Below are 21,168 nucleotides of genomic sequence, written 5' to 3'. Positions count from 1 at the left end.
TACCATCGATCAGCCAGCAGAGGTCGTAATTGCAGCACCAATCGGGCGTCTGTGTAAGCGCCTGGCCGGCTAACAGCAGAGCTGAGATCTCAGCACTGGTGGACTACCACAACAATAACTGGTATTTAAATACCAGTGATTTTTTTAGCTAGCTCTTTTGAGAAGGCTTCTCACAGGACTTTGAAGTATGTCTGTGGGAATCTGTGTCCATTCAGTCCAAAGTTGGCAGCATTTGTGTGGGCACTGATGTTCAAGCTACCGTAAACAACCAGCAGTGTGTGCTCCTCTCTAAAACGAAAGGGTTTCAGACTCTGTGTTCAGGCACGTAAATAGAAATAGTTTATTGCTGCAATGCTAGAAATGCAGCTCACGCTTCAGCTAGGTCAGGAATTCCTGGAATGCGACGATGCTTAACATTGATCTTGCCAACCTGGAAGCGTTTGTGGTTAAATGCGCCGCTGTGTGGCTCCATCCTTTAACCCTCCCGGCTCCAGGGGCCCGGTGTGACCCCAGTTCGAGTATATATACGTCTGTACGTGGACTCTCCGGATCACTCAGCGATGCTTGTTTTCTCAGGCGTGTCACCCGGTAACGGTTACAGATCTGATTCATGTTCAGCTGGTCGAACAGGTCAGTAATGAGAGGATAAACAGATAACTGGTGCTTTCACACGCTGGTGTACTGAGAAATATTCATAAACACGTCAAACACATGTAAGCACACGTCTATCTCCTGATCGTACCTTTACCTTACATTCACCTCTACCTTCCAGCAACGTCAAGTGTGTTCAGCTACTGTAACTCGATTTATTTATTACACACATTTACTCTAATACTATTTAATGCATGAATTTACTATAATTCTATTTATTACGCAAATTTACTGTAATTCTATTTATTACACACATTTACTGTCATTCTATTTATTACACACATTTACTGTAATTCTATTTATTACACACATTTACTGTAATTCTATTTATTACACAAATTTACTGTCATTCTATTTATTGCATAAATTTACTGTAATTCTATTTATTGCATACATTTATTATAATTCTATTTAATGCACAAATTTTCTATAATTCTATTTATTACACAAATTTACTGTAATTATATTTATTACACAAATGTACTGTAATTCTATTTATTACACAAATTTACTGTCATTCTATTTATTGCATAAATTTACTGTAATTCTATTTATTACACACATTTACTATAATTCTATTTATTGCATAAATTTACTATAATTCTATTTATTTGTTGCATAAATTTACTATAATTCTATTTATTACACACATTTACTGTAATTCTAATTATTACACAAATTTACTGTAATTCTATTTATTACTTAAATTTACTATAATTCTATTTAATGCATAAATTTACTATAATTCTATTCAATGCATAAATTTTCTATAATTCTATTTATTACACAAATTTACTGTAATTCTATTTATTACACAAATTTACTATAATTCTATTTATTGCATAAATTTACTATAATTCTATTTAATGCATAAATTTACTATAATTCTATTGATTACACAAATTGACGGTAATTCTATTTATTACACAAATTTACTGTAATTCTATTTATTTGTTGCATGAATTTACTATAATTGTATTTATTACACAAATTTACTGTAATTCTATATTTCATACATTTACTGTAATTCTATTTATTACACAAATTTACTATAATTCAATTTATTGCATAAATTTACTATGATTCTATTTAATGCACAAATTTATGGTAATTCTATTTATTGCATAAATTTACTATAATTCTATTTAATTCACAAATTTACGGTAATTCTATTTATTGCATAACTTTACTGTAATTCTATTTATTACACACATTTACTGTAATTCTATATTGCATACATTTTCTATCATTCTATTTATTACACAGATATACTATAATTCTATATTGCATACATTTACTATAATTCTATTTAATGCACACATTTACTGTAATTCTATTATTGCACACATTTACTGTAACTCTATTTATTACATAAGTTTACTATAATTCTATTTAATGCACAAATGTACTATAATTCTATGTTGCATAATTTTAATTCTATGTAACTGAGATAACCGTAGTACCCAAGGCAACACCAGGGAACCAGAGGTGAGGAACACGCCCAGGAACTCTGCCAGCTGTTAAACCATGTGCCACCTACAGTATGTCCTGCTGGTTCATTTTTGACTCTCAGTCGCCACCTGCTGGTTAGAAGTATAAAATAAAGAACCCGATACACTAACACTGCAGTGCATGGGAACGAACCAAAACGATGAGGTTGCTATAAATGTGCTCAACTCTGTGACCTCTGCATGAGAACTGGGTAGAAAAAAAAAAAGGCAGAACAATAATCCACTGTTCGAGCCCACTTCTACATTCGCTTTTAATTTATGATACCACGCCAATAAAATATACAGGAGTGGCATCTCAAAGGTCATGTGGAGGTCTGGTACGTCATCAGTGTTCCTATTATAGTGTTCCCACAAACTGCAGAGGTCCTGGGAAAGGACAGATCCAGAAGGGGTCAGGCTCGGTATCCTGGGAGTCATACTTCCTGTCTGGCTGAAAATATGTGGGACATCGTGGAGAGCGTGGACGTGCAAACATTCCCATGAAGCCTTTATTTTCATCTGCAGCTACGCCTTATCTTGTTTTGTTCCTACTGAGGGCTGGAACTGATCCCGTACTGTAGTTCAGAGGAGGAACTAATCAAATCATGGGGGTTTTTTTCATCATAGAAGAGCTTTATACTGGTCAGGGTCACGGTGGGTCTGGTTCCACCGGGAAACACTGGGTAGGGATACCCGATCTCATGGCGCCAATCCTCGAACAACCTGTTCCGTTAAGACGGGTCGAGATTCGAACGCCTAATCCCCACCCAGCACATACACCGATCAGCCATTTTATCAGCTCCACTTACCATATAGAAGCACTTTGTAGTTCTACAATTACTGACTGTAGTCCAGCTGTTTATCTGCATGCTTTGTTACCCCCACAGAGCAGGTATTATTTAGGTACTGGATGATTCTCAGCACTGCACTGACACTGACATGGTGCTGGTGTGTTAGTGTGTGTCGTGCTGGTACGAGTGGATCAGACACAGCAGCGCTGCTGGAGTTTTTAAACACCTCACTGTCACTGCCGGACCGAGAATCGTCCACCAACCGAAAACATCCAGCCGACAGCGCCCCGTGGGCGGCGTCCTGTGACCACCGATGAAGGTCTAGAAGATGACCGACTCGAACAGCAGCAATAGATGAGCGATCGTCTACAAGGTGGACCGACTAGGTAGGAGCGTCTAATAGAGTGGACAGTGAGTGGACACTCATACCAGCACAACACACACTAACACACCAGCACCATGTCAGTGTCACTGCAGTGCTGAGAATCATCCACCACCTAAATAATACCTGCTCTGTGGTGGTCCGGTGGGGGTAACAAAGCATGCAGAGAAACAGATGGACTACAGTCAGTCATTGTAGAACTACAAAGTGCTTCTATATGGTAAGTCAGTAAGTATATACAGTAGAACAGAACTCACGTGCCCGGATGTATCTGAGCTGTACTTCAGCACTGACAGCATCACTAGTGTTAATGAGCTGGTGAGAAAAGCCCGCGGTCTCCGTGTTGCCCATGAGAACGGTCCTCTCTGAGCTCTCTGCCTGGTCTGTCACTGTCCACACACACACACACACACACACACACACACACGCACACACCGTCCACCCACACACACACACACACACACACTCACCGTCCCGCCCGCCTGACAGTTTGAATATAAAAACAGCGCTCACGTTCCGGCTGTCCAATCACAGCTCAGCAGCGCGAGGCGACACCAGTGGCGGGAAAAATCATGTTCCCGCCCATTTCTTGTAAACAGTGAAGGACGAGAGGAATAACGGTCACTGTGTGAGGTCATGTTTACATTAGCTAACACTGCTAATGGATATTAAAGATAAAGTACAAGTAACAGAGACATAAAAGCTTACAATTAATCATCTATAAAAATCTGCCAATATAAATCCTGATTAGTTACAGGTTTCATTGCCCCTCATCTCGCATTGTCCTACTTGTTAATAGTCAGTCCCGAAAGATGTCTTCTCTCTCCCTTGACACTTAATGTCCCGGTTTTCCATGGGCTAGAGTTTCTGTTACATCCCGTTACGTTTTTATCATCAGGTGATCAGTCAATTACATTTTACATTTCCAGCATTTAGCGGACGTTTTTATCCAAAGCGACTTACAGTAGTATACAGTCTAAGTAACTGAGGGTTAAGGGTGAACAGTGCTAATCTGGCAGTGGTGGGGTTGGAACCAGCAACCTTCAAATTCAAGTCAAGTCAAATTTATTTACGTAGCGCTTTTTACAATAGACATCGTCTCATCCTGGACTAAAGGAAGACAAGCATCAAGGCTCTTCTCTGTTCTAGCGCCCAAATGGTGGAACGAACTTCCTCTGTCTGTCCGAACATCTGAGTCTCTTGCTGTCTTTAAAAAAACGATTAAAAACCCACCTTTTTACTAAACACTTAGGCTGACTTGTACTTATTTACTAACACTTTATTCCAATCTTTTCCATTTCAAAAAAAAAAAAAAAAAAAGCCACTTTGGTTCTAACAGGTTTTAGCAGATTTGTGTTCTTCGACTGTTGTTTACCTAAACTTGAGAAATGAAATGTTCACTATAGAAGCACTTCTGTAAGTCGCTCTGGATAAGAGCGTCTGCTAAATGCTGAAAATGTAAATGTAAATGTCTCAAAGCAACTTTACAGAATCCAGGACCAACAGACCAAAAACCCCTACTGAGCAAGCCGAGGGCGACAGTGGCAAGGAAAAACACCTTGAGAGGAACCAGACTCAGCAGGGACCCATCCAATCTTCTGCTTACTAGTCCAACTGCTCTGTAAATATAATCTAGAGGAAGAACACATTTATTTAAAAAACACTTTCTTTGAATATCCCAGCTTGTGTGGATGGTCTGGAAGCTAAGGTCAGCCATTGTACAGCACTCCTGTTGCTGAAAGAGTTAAGAGCCTTGCTTAAGGCTGCATAGCAAAGCCTGGATTTGAACCAACAGTGTTTTGATTGATAACCTTAAGCTCTACCCACTAGGACCTCTTTCCTACAATTTCCTGTCCGAGGATCTTTGTGGCGTGGAGTTAACGGATAGCCCTACACACCCAACACAATGTGTACAATAACTGTTAGCCTTTTTCTTCATTGTTGTTTTTATTTCCCATTTCAAATACTGTAACTTTTCTCAATATTAAATACAGTCATGCTAATTAATTTGGTAAATAAAATTAAACTCAGTATACTACAATAGAACTACAGGTCCTTCAGTTGTCATATTCCCGTCATCACTGTCATAGATCACAGCATATCTATCACCTATCACTTTGCAAAGGTTTCTTTTCATAACAGTAGTAATGTTTTTTAATGATTGGTGTATGATGATATGCCAAAGCTGTAACTTATAATGTTGTTATTAAAAAATGTTTCAAAATTAAGTTTAAAAAGGCGATACATCAGTAACCTAGGGAGCAGATCTATGATGTTTTGTGACACATATACATTTCTTTATTCACATTTAAACTGCTTAATATCACCTTATATTTATGCTTAGGATATGTCCAATAAGCTAGTGGTTAGGCTCCCACATACTTTTGGCCATTCAGTGTAAGATCAGTGGTATACAAGCAGAATCCAATGATGTCCACTAGGTAGAGCTGTCTGCTAACATGTACAACATGTACATCTTACTTACCCAGTCCAAAGCATATTTCTGCAGGGGTCTATAGTGCCAACAGACAAAAATATGCCCTGAACAGGGTGCCAGTCCAACACCGCACAACACACATTACAAAATTACTTACTTTTATTTAGGGCATCCCGAGAAAACCCATTCAGACACCACAAGAACATGCCTTTGTGCATATATCCACTTTAATTTCCACTTAACTATGTAAAGTACACTTAAAACATTAAAGTGCAAAAACGCACCGTCACACCAGAAGCAGCATCAAGTTTTCTGGGCTCAGAGGCATCTGGGCTGGACCATCGCATAGTGGAAATGTGTATTGTGGTCAGAAAAACAATATTTCAGGTCCTTTTTTTTTGGAAGAAATGGACATTGTGTGCTCCAGACCAATGATGAAAAGGACCGTCCATACTGTAAACAGCAACAAGTCCAAAAGTCAGGGTCTGTCATGGTATGGGGTCGTGTCAGTGACCTTGACATAAAGGTAATTTACACTTCTGTGATGGTAGAAATGTCGTAAAATGTTTCATATTGCGTCTCTGATCTCATTAATACAATAATAACAATAATAATAATATGTAACCCATTGCTACTAAATAGGTTGGTAAAAAAAAATAAACAACAAAAATAACAGCGCCAATCTAATTAATCAGGCTATATTTTTATTATCAGAAATCCTATTTTACATGTTTATGACTCTATAATTTTATGTTTATGTTCTTGTTAATATTATTAGTATTTAATTTAATGTGTAACTCGATTGTCGTTACTTGTTCTGCTCCGATTATTGCTGTCTGTTGGATGTGATCTAAGATCGGCTTGTCAGGCTGTCAGGCGCACTGTGGCGCCATTCTCCGGTATGTTTACAGTGTAGCCGCACAGTTCTCTTTCATTATTATTATTATTTCTGTGTGTTTGTCTCTGTGTTTATCTGCTTATTCTGCAGTTTATTAGTGATGGACCTTCAGTCGTACATGCCGGTGTGTCCGGGTGTCGGGATGGAGGAGAATTATTTCTCTCTGGATGATATTTTATTATCCCAGGAGCGGTTACCGTGCTGCACCCAGACACACTTCCCCAAACTCGGCTTCCTGGAGAAATCATCCGAGACTCACCATATACCCGAGGTACGACCTTAAACATCTGTATTACACTGTAGGTACGACCTTATACATCAGTATATACTGTAGGTACGACCTTAAACATCAGTATATACTGTAGGTACGACTGTAAACATCAGTATATACTGTAGGTACGACCTTAAACATCAGTATATACTGTAGGTACGACCTTAAACATCAGTATATACTGTAGGTACGACCTTAAACATCAGTATATACTGTAGGTACGACCTTAAACATCAGTATATACTGTAGGTACGACCTTAAACATCAGTATATACTGTAGGTACGACTGTAAACATCAGTATATACTGTAGGTATGACCTTAAACATCAGTATATACTGTAGGTACGACCTTAAACATCAGTATATACTGTAGGTACGACCTTAAACATCAGTATATACTGTAGGTACGACTGTAAACATCAGTATATACTGTAGGTATGACCTTAAACATCAGTATATACTGTAGGTACGACCTTAAACATCAGTATATACTGTAGGTACGACCTTAAACATCAGTATATACTGTAGGTACGACTGTAAACATCAGTATATACTGTAGGTACGACCTTAAACATCAGTATATACTGTAGGTATGACTTTAAACATCAGTATATACTATAGGTACGACCTTATACATCAGTATATACTGTAGGTATGACCTTAAACATTAGTATATACTGTAGGTATGACCTTAAACATTAGTATATACTGTAGGTACGACCTTATACATCAGTATATACTGTAGGTATGACTTTAAACATCAGTATATACTGTAGGTATGACCTTAAACATTAGTATATACTGTAGGTATGACCTTAAACATTAGTATATACTGTAGGTACGACCTTAAACATCAGTATATACTGTAGGTACGACTGTAAACATCAGTATATACTGTAGGTACGACCTTAAACATCAGTATATACTGTAGGTATGACCTTAAACATTAGTATATACTGTAGGTATGACCTTAAACATCAGTATATACTGTAGGTATGACTTTAAACATCAGTATATACTGTAGGTATGACCTTAAACATCAGTATATACTGTAGGTATGACTTTAAACATCAGTATATACTGTAGGTATGACCTTAAACATTAGTATATACTGTAGGTATGACCTTAAACATTAGTATATACTGTAGGTACGACCTTAAACATCAGTATATACTGTAGGTACGACTGTAAACATCAGTATATACTGTAGGTACGACCTTAAACATCAGTATATACTGTAGGTATGACCTTAAACATCAGTATATACTGTAGGTACGACTGTAAACATCAATATATACTGTAGGTACGACCTTAAACATTAGTATATACTGTAGGTACGACTGTAAACATCAGTATATACTGTAGGTACGACATTAAACATAAGTATATACTGTAGGTACGACTGTAAACATCAATATATACTGTAGGTACGACCTTAAACATTAGTATATACTGTAGGTACGACTGTAAACATCAATATATACTGTAGGTACGACATTAAACATTAGTATATACTGTAGGTACGACTGTAAACATCAATATATACTGTAGGTACGACCTTAAACATTAGTATATACTGTAGGTACGACTGTAAACATCAGTATATACTGTAGGTACGACCTTAAACATCAGTATATACTGTAGGTACGACTGTAAACATCAATATATACTGTAGGTACGACCTTAAACATTAGTATATACTGTAGGTACGACTGTAAACATCAGTATATACTGTAGGTACGACCTTAAACATCAGTATATACTGTAGGTACGACTGTAAACATCAATATATACTGTAGGTACGACTGTAAACATCAGTATATACTGTAGGTACGACCTTAAACATAAGTATATACTGTAGGTACGACTGTAAACATCAGTATATACTGTAGGTACGACCTTAAACATCAGTATATACTGTAGGTACGACTGTAAACATCAGTATATACTGTAGGTACGACCTTAAACATCAGTATATACTGTAGGTACGACTGTAAACATCAATATATATACTGTAGGTACGACTGTAAACATCAGTATATACTGTAGGTACGACCTTAAACATAAGTATATACTGTAGGTACGACTGTAAACATCAGTATATACTGTAGGTACGACCTTAAACATCAGTATATACTGTAGGTACGACTGTAAACATCAATATATACTGTAGGTACGACTGTAAACATCAGTATATACTGTAGGTACGACCTTAAACATCAGTATATACTGTAGGTACGACCTTAAACATCAGTATATACTGTAGGTACGACTGTAAACATTAGTATATACTGTAGGTACGACCTTAAACATCAGTATATACTGTAGGTACGACCTTAAACATCAGTATATACTGTAGGTACGACTGTAAACATCAGTATATACTGTAGGTACAACCTTAAACATTAGTATATACTGTAGGTACGACTGTAAACATCAGTATATACTGTAGGTATGACCTTAAACATTAGTATATACTGTAGGTATGACCTTAAACATTAGTATATACTGTAGGTACGACTGTAAACATTAGTATATACTGTAGGTACGACCTTAAACATAAGTATATACTGTAGGTACGACTGTAAACATCAATATATACTGTAGGTACGACCTTAAACATTAGTATATACTGTAGGTACGACTGTAAACATCAATATATACTGTAGGTACGACCTTAAACATTAGTATATACTGTAGGTACGACTGTAAACATCAGTATATACTGTAGGTATGACCTTAAACATCAGTATATACTGTAGGTACGACTGTAAACATCAATATATACTGTAGGTACGACTGTAAACATCAATATATACTGTAGGTACGACCTTAAACATTAGTATATACTGTAGGTACGACCTTAAACATTAGTATATACTGTAGGTACGACTGTAAACATTAGTATATACTGTAGGTACGACCTTAAACATTAGTATATACTGTAGGTACGACTGTAAACATTAGTATATACTGTAGGTATGACCTTAAACATTAGTATATACTGTAGGTACGACCTTAAACATTAGTATATACTGTAGGTACGACTGTAAACATCAGTATATACTGTAGGTATGACCTTAAACATTAGTATATACTGTAGGTATGACCTTAAACATTAGTATATACTGTAGGTACGACTGTAAACATTAGTATATACTGTAGGTATGACCTTAAACATAAGTATATACTGTAGGTACGACTGTAAACATTAGTATATACTGTAGGTACGACCTTAAACATAAGTATATACTGTAGGTACGACTGTAAACATCAGTATATACTGTAGGTATGACCTTAAACATTAGTATATACTGTAGGTACGACCTTATACATCAGTATATACTGTAGGTACGACCTTATACATCAGTATATACTGTAGGTACGACCTTATACATCAGTATATACTGTAGGTACGACCTTATACATCAGTATATACTGTAGGTACGACCTTATACATCAATATATACTGTAGGTACGACCTTATACATCAGTATATACTGTAGGTACGACCTTATACATCAGTATATACTGTAGGTACGACCTTATACATCAATATATACTGTAGGTACGACCTTATACATCAATATATACTGTAGGTACGACCTTATACATCAGTATATACTGTAGGTACGACCTTATACATCAGTATATACTGTAGGTACGACCTTATACATCAGTATATACTGTAGGTACGACCTTATACATCAATATATACTGTAGGTACGACTGTAAACATCAATATATACTGTAGGTACGACCTTAAACATCAGTATATACTGTAGGTACGACCTTAAACATCAGTATATACTGTAGGTACGACCTTAAACATCAGTATATACTGTAGGTACGACTGTAAACATCAATATATACTGTAGGTACGACCTTAAACATTAGTATATACTGTAGGTACGACTGTAAACATCAGTATATACTGTAGGTACGACATTAAACATAAGTATATACTGTAGGTACGACTGTAAACATCAATATATACTGTAGGTACGACCTTAAACATTAGTATATACTGTAGGTACGACTGTAAACATCAATATATACTGTAGGTACGACATTAAACATTAGTATATACTGTAGGTACGACTGTAAACATCAATATATACTGTAGGTACGACCTTAAACATTAGTATATACTGTAGGTACGACTGTAAACATCAGTATATACTGTAGGTACGACCTTAAACATCAGTATATACTGTAGGTACGACTGTAAACATCAATATATACTGTAGGTACGACCTTAAACATTAGTATATACTGTAGGTACGACTGTAAACATCAGTATATACTGTAGGTACGACCTTAAACATCAGTATATACTGTAGGTACGACTGTAAACATCAATATATACTGTAGGTACGACTGTAAACATCAGTATATACTGTAGGTACGACCTTAAACATAAGTATATACTGTAGGTACGACTGTAAACATCAGTATATACTGTAGGTACGACCTTAAACATCAGTATATACTGTAGGTACGACTGTAAACATCAGTATATACTGTAGGTACGACCTTAAACATCAGTATACACTGTAGGTACGACTGTAAACATCAGTATATACTGTAGGTACGACCTTAAACATCAGTATATACTGTAGGTACGACTGTAAACATCAATATATACTGTAGGTACGACTGTAAACATCAGTATATACTGTAGGTACGACCTTAAACATAAGTATATACTGTAGGTACGACTGTAAACATCAGTATATACTGTAGGTACGACCTTAAACATCAGTATATACTGTAGGTACGACTGTAAACATCAATATATACTGTAGGTACGACTGTAAACATCAGTATATACTGTAGGTACGACCTTAAACATCAGTATATACTGTAGGTACGACCTTAAACATCAGTATATACTGTAGGTACGACTGTAAACATTAGTATATACTGTAGGTACGACCTTAAACATCAGTATATACTGTAGGTACGACCTTAAACATCAGTATATACTGTAGGTACGACTGTAAACATCAGTATATACTGTAGGTACAACCTTAAACATTAGTATATACTGTAGGTACGACTGTAAACATCAGTATATACTGTAGGTATGACCTTAAACATTAGTATATACTGTAGGTATGACCTTAAACATTAGTATATACTGTAGGTACGACTGTAAACATTAGTATATACTGTAGGTACGACCTTAAACATAAGTATATACTGTAGGTACGACTGTAAACATCAATATATACTGTAGGTACGACCTTAAACATTAGTATATACTGTAAACATCAATATATACTGTAGGTACGACCTTAAACATTAGTATATACTGTAGGTACGACTGTAAACATCAGTATATACTGTAGGTATGACCTTAAACATCAGTATATACTGTAGGTACGACTGTAAACATCAATATATACTGTAGGTACGACCTTAAACATTAGTATATACTGTAGGTACGACTGTAAACAATAGTATATACTGTAGGTATGACCTTAAACATTAGTATATACTGTAGGTATGACCTTAAACATTAGTATATACTGTAGGTACGACTGTAAACATCAATATATACTGTAGGTACGACCTTAAACATTAGTATATACTGTAGGTACGACTGTAAACATCAGTATATACTGTAGGTATGACCTTAAACATTAGTATATACTGTAGGTATGACCTTAAACATTAGTATATACTGTAGGTACGACTGTAAACATTAGTATATACTGTAGGTACGACCTTAAACATAAGTATATACTGTAGGTACGACTGTAAACATCAGTATATACTGTAGGTATGACCTTAAACATTAGTATATACTGTAGGTACGACCTTAAACATCAGTATATACTGTAGGTACGACTGTAAACATCAATATATACTGTAGGTACGACCTTAAACATTAGTATATACTGTAGGTACGACTGTAAACATCAGTATATACTGTAGGTACGACATTAAACATAAGTATATACTGTAGGTACGACTGTAAACATCAATATATACTGTAGGTACGACCTTAAACATTAGTATATACTGTAGGTACGACTGTAAACATCAATATATACTGTAGATACGACATTAAACATTAGTATATACTGTAGGTACGACTGTAAACATCAATATATACTGTAGGTACGACCTTAAACATTAGTATATACTGTAGGTACGACTGTAAACATCAATATATACTGTAGGTACGACCTTAAACATCAGTATATACTGTAGGTACGACTGTAAACATCAATATATACTGTAGGTACGACCTTAAACATTAGTATATACTGTAGGTACGACTGTAAACATCAGTATATACTGTAGGTACGACCTTAAACATCAGTATATACTGTAGGTACGACTGTAAACATCAATATATACTGTAGGTACGACTGTAAACATCAGTATATACTGTAGGTACGACCTTAAACATAAGTATATACTGTAGGTACGACTGTAAACATCAGTATATACTGTAGGTACGACTGTAAACATCAATATATACTGTAGGTACGACTGTAAACATCAGTATATACTGTAGGTACGACCTTAAACATCAGTATATACTGTAGGTACGACTGTAAACATCAGTATATACTGTAGGTACGACCTTAAACATAAGTATATACTGTAGGTACGACTGTAAACATAAGTATATACTGTAGGTACGACCTTAAACATAAGTATATACTGTAGGTACGACTGTAAACATAAGTATATACTGTAGGTACGACCTTAAACATCAGTATATACTGTAGGTACGACTGTAAACATCAATATATACTGTAGGTACGACTGTAAACATCAGTATATACTGTAGGTACGACCTTAAACATAAGTATATACTGTAGGTACGACTGTAAACATCAGTATATACTGTAGGTACGACTGTAAACATCAATATATACTGTAGGTACGACTGTAAACATCAGTATATACTGTAGGTACGACCTTAAACATCAGTATATACTGTAGGTACGACTGTAAACATCAGTATATACTGTAGGTACGACCTTAAACATAAGTATATACTGTAGGTACGACTGTAAACATAAGTATATACTGTAGGTACGACCTTAAACATAAGTATATACTGTAGGTACGACTGTAAACATCAGTATATACTGTAGGTACGACCTTAAACATCAGTATATACTCTAGGTACGACTGTAAACATCAGTATATACTGTAGGTACGACCTTAAACATAAGTATATACTGTAGGTACGACTGTAAACATAAGTATATACTGTAGGTACGACTGTAAACATCAGTATATACTGTAGGTACGACCTTAAACATAAGTATATACTGTAGGTACGACTGTAAACATCAGTATATACTGTAGGTACGACCTTAAACATAAGTATATACTGTAGGTACGACTGTAAACATAAGTATATACTGTAGGTACGACTGTAAACATCAATATATACTGTAGGTACGACTGTAAACATCAGTATATACTGTAGGTACGACCTTAAACATCAGTATATACTGTAGGTACGACTGTAAACATCAGTATATACTGTAGGTACGACCTTAAACATCAGTATATACTGTAGGTACGACTGTAAACATCAATATATACTGTAGGTACGACTGTAAACATCAGTATATACTGTAGGTACGACCTTAAACATAAGTATATACTGTAGGTACGACTGTAAACATCAGTATATACTGTAGGTACGACCTTAAACATCAGTATATACTGTAGGTACGACTGTAAACATCAATATATACTGTAGGTACGACTGTAAACATCAGTATATACTGTAGGTACGACCTTAAACATCAGTATATACTGTAGGTACGACCTTAAACATCAGTATATACTGTAGGTACGACTGTAAACATTAGTATATACTGTAGGTACGACCTTAAACATCAGTATATACTGTAGGTACGACCTTAAACATCAGTATATACTGTAGGTACGACTGTAAACATCAGTATATACTGTAGGTACAACCTTAAACATTAGTATATACTGTAGGTACGACTGTAAACATCAGTATATACTGTAGGTATGACCTTAAACATTAGTATATACTGTAGGTATGACCTTAAACATTAGTATATACTGTAGGTACGACTGTAAACATTAGTATATACTGTAGGTACGACCTTAAACATAAGTATATACTGTAGGTACGACTGTAAACATCAATATATACTGTAGGTACGACCTTAAACATTAGTATATACTGTAGGTACGACTGTAAACATCAATATACAGTGTATCACAGAAGTGAGTACACCCCTCACATTTCTGCAGATATTTAAGTATATCTTTTCATGGGACAACACTGACAAAATGACACTTTGACACAATGAAAAGTAGTCTGTGTGCAGCTTATATAACAGTGTAAATTTATTCTTCCCTCAAAATAACTCAATATACAGCCATTAATGTCTAAACCACTGGTAACAAAAGTGAGTACACCCCTTATTGAAAGTTCCTGAAGTGTCAATATTTTGTGTGGCCACCATTATTTCCCAGAACTGCCTTAACTCTCCTGGGCATGGAGTTTACCAGAGCTTCACAGGTTGCCACTGGAATGCTTTTCCACTCCTCCATGACGACATCACGGAGCTGGCGGATATTCGAGACTTTGCGCTCCTCCACCTTCCGCTTGAGGATGCCCCAAAGATGTTCTATTGGGTTTAGGTCTGGAGATATGCTTGGCCAGTCCATCACCTTTACCCTCAGCCTCTTCAATAAAGCAGTGGTCGTCTTAGAGGTGTGTTTGGGGTCATTATCATGCTGGAACACTGCCCTGCGACCCAGTTTCCGGAGGGAGGGGATCATGCTCTGCTTCAGTATTTCACAGTACATATTGAAGTTCATGTGTCCCTCAATGAAATGTAACTCCCCAACACCTGCTGCACTCATGCAGCCCCAGACCATGGCATTCCCACCACCATGCTTGACTGTAGGCATGACACACTTATCTTTGTACTCCTCACCTGATTGCCGCCACACATGCTTGAGACCATCTGAACCAAACAAATTAATCTTGGTCTCATCAGACCATAGGACATGGTTCCAGTAATCCATGTCCTTTGTTGACATGTCTTCAGCAAACTGTTTGCGGGCTTTCTTGTGTAGAGACTTCAGAAGAGGCTTCCTTCTGGGGTGACAGCCATGCAGACCAATTTGATGTAGTGTGCGGCGTATGGTCTGAGCACTGACAGGCTGACCCCCCACCTTTTCAATCTCTGCAGCAATGCTGACAGCACTCCTGCGCCTATCTTTCAAAGACAGCAGTTGGATGTGACGCTGAGCATGTGCACTCAGCTTCTTTGGACAACCAACGCGAGGTCTGTTCTGAGTGGATCCTGCTCTTTTAAAACGCTGGATGATCTTGGCCACTGTGCTGCAGCTCAGTTTCAGGGTGTTGGCAATCTTCTTGTAGTCTTGGCCATCTTCATGTAGCGCAACAATTCGTCTTTTAAGATCCTCAGAGAGTTATTTGCAATGAGGTGCCATGTTGGAACTTTCAGTTACCAGTATGAGAGAGTGTGAGAGCTGTACTACTAAATTGAACACACCTGCTCCCTATGCACACCTGAGACCTAGTAACACTAACAAATCACATGACATTTTGGAGGGAAAATGACAAGCAGTGCTCAATTTGGACATTTAGGGGTGTAGTCTCTTAGGGGTGTACTCACTTTTGTTGCCGGTGGTTTAGACATTAATGGCTGTATATTGAGTTATTTTGAGGGAAGAATAAATTTACACTGTTATATAAGCTGCACACAGACTACTTTTCATTGTGTCAAAGTGTCATTTTGTCAGTGTTGTCCCATGAAAAGATATACTTAAATATCTGCAGAAATGTGAGGGGTGTACTCACTTTTGTGATACACTGTATACTGTAGGTACGACCTTAAACATTAGTATATACTGTAGGTACGACTGTAAACATCAGTATATACTGTAGGTATGACCTTAAACATCAGTATATACTGTAGGTACGACTGTAAACATCAATATATACTGTAGGTACGACCTTAAACATTAGTATATACTGTAGGTATGACTGTAAACATCAGTATATACTGTAGGTATGACCTTAAACATCAGTATATACTGTAGGTACGACTGTAAACATCAATATATACTGTAGGTACGACCTTAAACATTAGTATATACTGTAGGTACGACTGTAAACATCAGTATATACTGTAGGTATGACCTTAAACATCAGTATATACTGTAGGTACGACTGTAAACATCAATATATACTGTAGGTACGACTGTAAACATCAGTATATACTGTAGGTATGACCTTAAACATTAGTATATACTGTAGGTATGACCTTAAACATTAGTATATACTGTAGGTACGACTGTAAACATCAATATATACTGTAGGTACGACCTTAAACATTAGTATATACTGTAGGTACGACTGTAAACATCAGTATATACTGTAGGTATGACCTTAAACATTAGTATATACTGTAGGTATGACCTTAAACATTAGTATATACTGTAGGTACGACTGTAAACATTAGTATATACTGTAGGTATGACCTTAAACATAAGTATATACTGTAGGTACGACTGTAAACATTAGTATATACTGTAGGTACGACCTTAAACATAAGTATATACTGTAGGTACGACTGTAAACATCAGTATATACTGTAGGTATGACCTTAAACATTAGTATATACTGTAGGTATGACCTTAAACATTAGTATATACTGTAGGTATGACCTTAAACATTAGTATATACTGTAGGTACGACCTTATACATAAGTATATACTGTAGGTACGACTGTAAACATCAGTATATACTGTAGGTATGACCTTAAACATCAGTATATACTGTAGGTATGACTGTAAACATCAGTATATACTGTAGGTATGACCTTAAACATCAGTATATACTGTAGGTACGACCTTAAACATCAGTATATACTGAACTATGCTGGTGTAATTTATGTGTGCAGTAGCAGCACTAGCTGCTACACTAGCTATAGTGTGTGTGTGTGTGTGTGTGTGTGTTTATCACTGCTGTATGTGTAACGCCTTCTCCCCTGTGTTGATGTTTACCTGTGTGTGTATGTATGTGTGTGATGGTGTGTGTGTTTATCTTTCAGGGGAATAAGATGGAAATGCCGCTGTGGTTGGCGAAGGGTCTGTACGAGAGGAAGAGGCGGGTGATCTCGGTGGACCTGCCGAAGGTTTACCGCGAGGGCTGGAGGACGGTGTTCGGGGCCGACGCTAACGTGGTGGATCTGCACAAGATGGGGCCGTATTACTACGGCTTCGGCTCTCAGATGCTGCACTTTGAGAACGCGGAGAACCCCGAGATCGCTCAGACGATCCTACAGGTGATTGTTCTCTAACACCACTGTGGTACTAACCATCTACCTGTTTCAGATTGGGTTATAAGGGGGGTGTTTTTAACCTTTTGATGCACAAGCTTAGCAAACCCCTTCTAATGCACAACATGGGTGGAAAATGACCCATATTCATCCATTCAAGAATATTTTCATATGCACATTATTCAGTTATTCATGTATTTAGTTATGTACTTAGTTAATAAAAGCTATCTATACTAGAATATGTAAACAGCTTGCAAGCAAATAGTATTGGACATATTCAAGATACAAGGGCCTAATCTTTGGTTGTCTTTCAAAAGATCAGTAAATATGTTTTTGACTACAAACACTTACAAATGTCAGTAGTTTCTGTCAAATTCCATAGTAAATACATAAGGGTCATTTTTGACCCATGTTGTGCATTAGAAGGGTAGTGATACAAAAATGATTTTTATTAAAACAGTTAAAAATATAAAACTGAAATAAGGATTTGTGATTATCAAAAACAAGTTAATTGAGGAATTCATGGAAGCTTGAATGACGAAATTAATTTATTGCAAAGATATAGAAAATAAAAACTCAGTTGGGTCACTTTTGACCCAGATTGTGCATCAAAGGGTTAAAAAACAAAAGTCTTGGTACGATATCTTACCACACCACAGTGGATGTGAGACACAAATGACATGCTCCTGTGTGTTTACATGCATAAAAGTCAGATTCCTGCAAGAAATCAGATTAGGACCGTAATCTGAATATTAGGTTTATATGCACGTTAATAATCCATGTTTACGTGAGCTACTCACAACTCACAACTACATCACACAAACAAACGACCTAGGAAACAAAGGCAGCTGCTTATTATCCCAGAAGTAGAAGCATCATAAAAAAATACAGATCATACAGACATTTAACCTCATGTTTTACACTCTTTGTTTACATTCATGACAGAAACGGTAGTTAGCGGTTACACAAGATTGCTCAGTTCAAGTTTAATGTCAGACACAGTCATGGACAATTGTGCATCTTCAATTAACCTGACTGCATGCCTTTGGACTGTGGGAGGAAACCAGAGCTCCCGGAGGAAACCCATTTCCCACACAGAGAGACGTATCGCATTTGGATAGCCACACTAAGCTCAGTGTAACTCCATCCCACTCACGCAGGTCCAGACCAGCCTTTAAGATCGCATATTGGAGCGGCAGAACTCAGAGATTAGTGCATGACTCTCCATGCGCGAGACCGGCCTCCGACCGAGTTGGTGGACCGTGCACTACAGTGGCGGCTCCTGCCAAATCTCTCAGAGGGGGCAGTTGTTGCGATGATGGCCAAGGTGACCCGTTCAATGGGGTAAATTAAAGCTTAAATAATTAACTCATCTGTCAGTTTGCCCTCACAAATAACTCTGAACATGGAGAGAGAGAGAGACCAGCGTTACCATTAATCATAAAATGTAAAGCTTCACACTAACAATTTAATTCAGTCTTCATCAGATAGCATTTTATTTTAGGTGCAGCAGATCCAGAATAAAGATCGGGGGCATCGGGGCTGATGTGCAATGAATAAAGACGTACAATTAAACAATTGGGGAGATACAGAAGTGCAATCACAATTCACAATTTAAAAATTATAATACTTACTTGTAATTTACTTGTAACTTATATGATTTCCCCCCTTTTGTAGATACTTGATGTTTAAATTTGGTCTGGGCGGCCCTAATTCTTAAGTTGCTAATTTATCCTGATTACTACAATGACTGAATGGCATTTCCCTTAATGACACGATGGAGTTGCTCCGAACTGAGGTGATGGTGACGAGATCGCGACACGTGCGAGCCCTCCCGGAACCCATTCAGAATGTATTGCAGCGCCTGCAGTTAAAAAAAAAGAGCTTTAACATGAGTCTATGAGAGCGATCCGGGTACTGTATCCTGGCGGTACTGTACGGAACGCAACTCGACGCTGATTGGACGACGATATTCCGAGGCAAGACAGAGCGTCCAGAACATTCACAGCTGTGATAGAAAAATTTTCTCCCTTTCGCCCTTTTGGTGGTGCGTCGCCCCGATCGCCCTAAGGAACGAGCCGCCCCTGGTGCACGCGTCAGAGGGAGCGCGTGTCAGGCGCGACCGGTGTCCCCGGCAACAGAATACAAATTGATTTATCTAAAATGGGAGAGAAAAAGGGAGAAAATGCAGAAATAAAATAACAAAAACATGGAGGGTCGCGTCAGGAAGGGCATCTGGGGTAAAAACTGTGCCAAATCAGGTAAATGAACCAGAATGATCCACTGTGGCGGCCCACAGCACGGAAGCAGTTGAAAGTTTAAAAAACCTGAACTGATGAATCTTGTGTAACCAGTAACTACCGTTCCTGTCATGAATGTAACCGAAGTGTAAAACACGACGTTAAAATCCTAATAAATAAATAAATCCATCACAACCAATGTGCTTGTATAGACGATCTAAGATCTGAAATGGTAGCACATCACTGCGTCTTTAACGTAGCTTCCGTTCTCCCGCGTGCAGACGTTTATCGGGCGTTTCCGACGCACCATGGACTCGTCCCAGAACGCCTATAACGAGGACACGTCTGCGCTCCTGGAGCGACTGGACTGTCTGGAGAGGGCGCTGTTCCGCTCGGGTCAGAGCGGCCTGAACGCCTTCCAGCTGTGGGAGAGGGGGCGAGCCTCGCAGCTCACGGCGTCCAGCCTGGTCACCAACTACCGCAAGAGGAAGATCGTCGAGCTGCAGTCCTGAGCGGCCGAGCCGAGATAAACCGATCGGAGAGACGATAGTGATGAGTGTGTGTGTGTGTGTTTGTAAAGTTAAAATGACTTTTAATAAAGGTGAAAGTATTTTGTACGGTTGGCTTGATTTACTGTGTGTACGTATTTATGATTTACATCCCAAGGTG

General features: G+C 37.5%; 2 protein-coding genes across 2 annotated transcripts in view; one reads left to right on the top strand and one right to left on the bottom strand.

The window, feature by feature from the left end:
* neurl1b (neuralized E3 ubiquitin protein ligase 1B) overlaps positions 1-3,789 on the bottom strand; it is a 47,555-nt gene extending 43,766 nt beyond the window's left edge. The window contains exon 1 of the mRNA XM_063000330.1: positions 3,572-3,789. Within this exon, the coding sequence (XP_062856400.1) occupies positions 3,572-3,665 (94 nt within the window). The 5' untranslated portion in view covers positions 3,666-3,789. The remainder of the gene's footprint in view (positions 1-3,571) is intronic.
* A 2,819-nt stretch (positions 3,790-6,608) lies between these two features.
* gins3 (GINS complex subunit 3) lies at positions 6,609-21,116 on the top strand. Its single transcript, XM_063000347.1, has 4 exons — positions 6,609-6,650; positions 6,740-6,920; positions 18,032-18,265; positions 20,781-21,116. The coding sequence occupies exons 2-4, from the start codon at positions 6,750-6,752 to the stop codon at positions 21,009-21,011; spliced, it is 636 nt and encodes a 211-aa protein (XP_062856417.1). The 5' UTR covers positions 6,609-6,650; positions 6,740-6,749; the 3' UTR covers positions 21,012-21,116.
* Positions 21,117-21,168: the final 52 nt, after the last annotated feature.

This window comes from Trichomycterus rosablanca, chromosome 8 (genome assembly GCF_030014385.1).
Source record: "Trichomycterus rosablanca isolate fTriRos1 chromosome 8, fTriRos1.hap1, whole genome shotgun sequence".
NCBI classification, from domain to species: Eukaryota; Metazoa; Chordata; class Actinopteri; order Siluriformes; family Trichomycteridae; genus Trichomycterus; species Trichomycterus rosablanca.
The sequence above is the reverse complement of the archived record's forward strand: the minus strand, read 5'-3'. Positions and strand labels throughout refer to the sequence as shown.

Coding starts and splice junctions, on each gene's coding strand:
- gins3 (XM_063000347.1), top strand. CDS start 6,750: ATGGACCTTCAGTCGTACATGCCGGTGTGTCCGGGTGTCGGGATGGAG. Junction 6,921..18,031: donor AGACTCACCATATACCCGAG/GTACGACCTTAA, acceptor TTTATCTTTCAG/GGGAATAAGATGGAAATGCC. Junction 18,266..20,780: donor TCGCTCAGACGATCCTACAG/GTGATTGTTCTC, acceptor TCCCGCGTGCAG/ACGTTTATCGGGCGTTTCCG.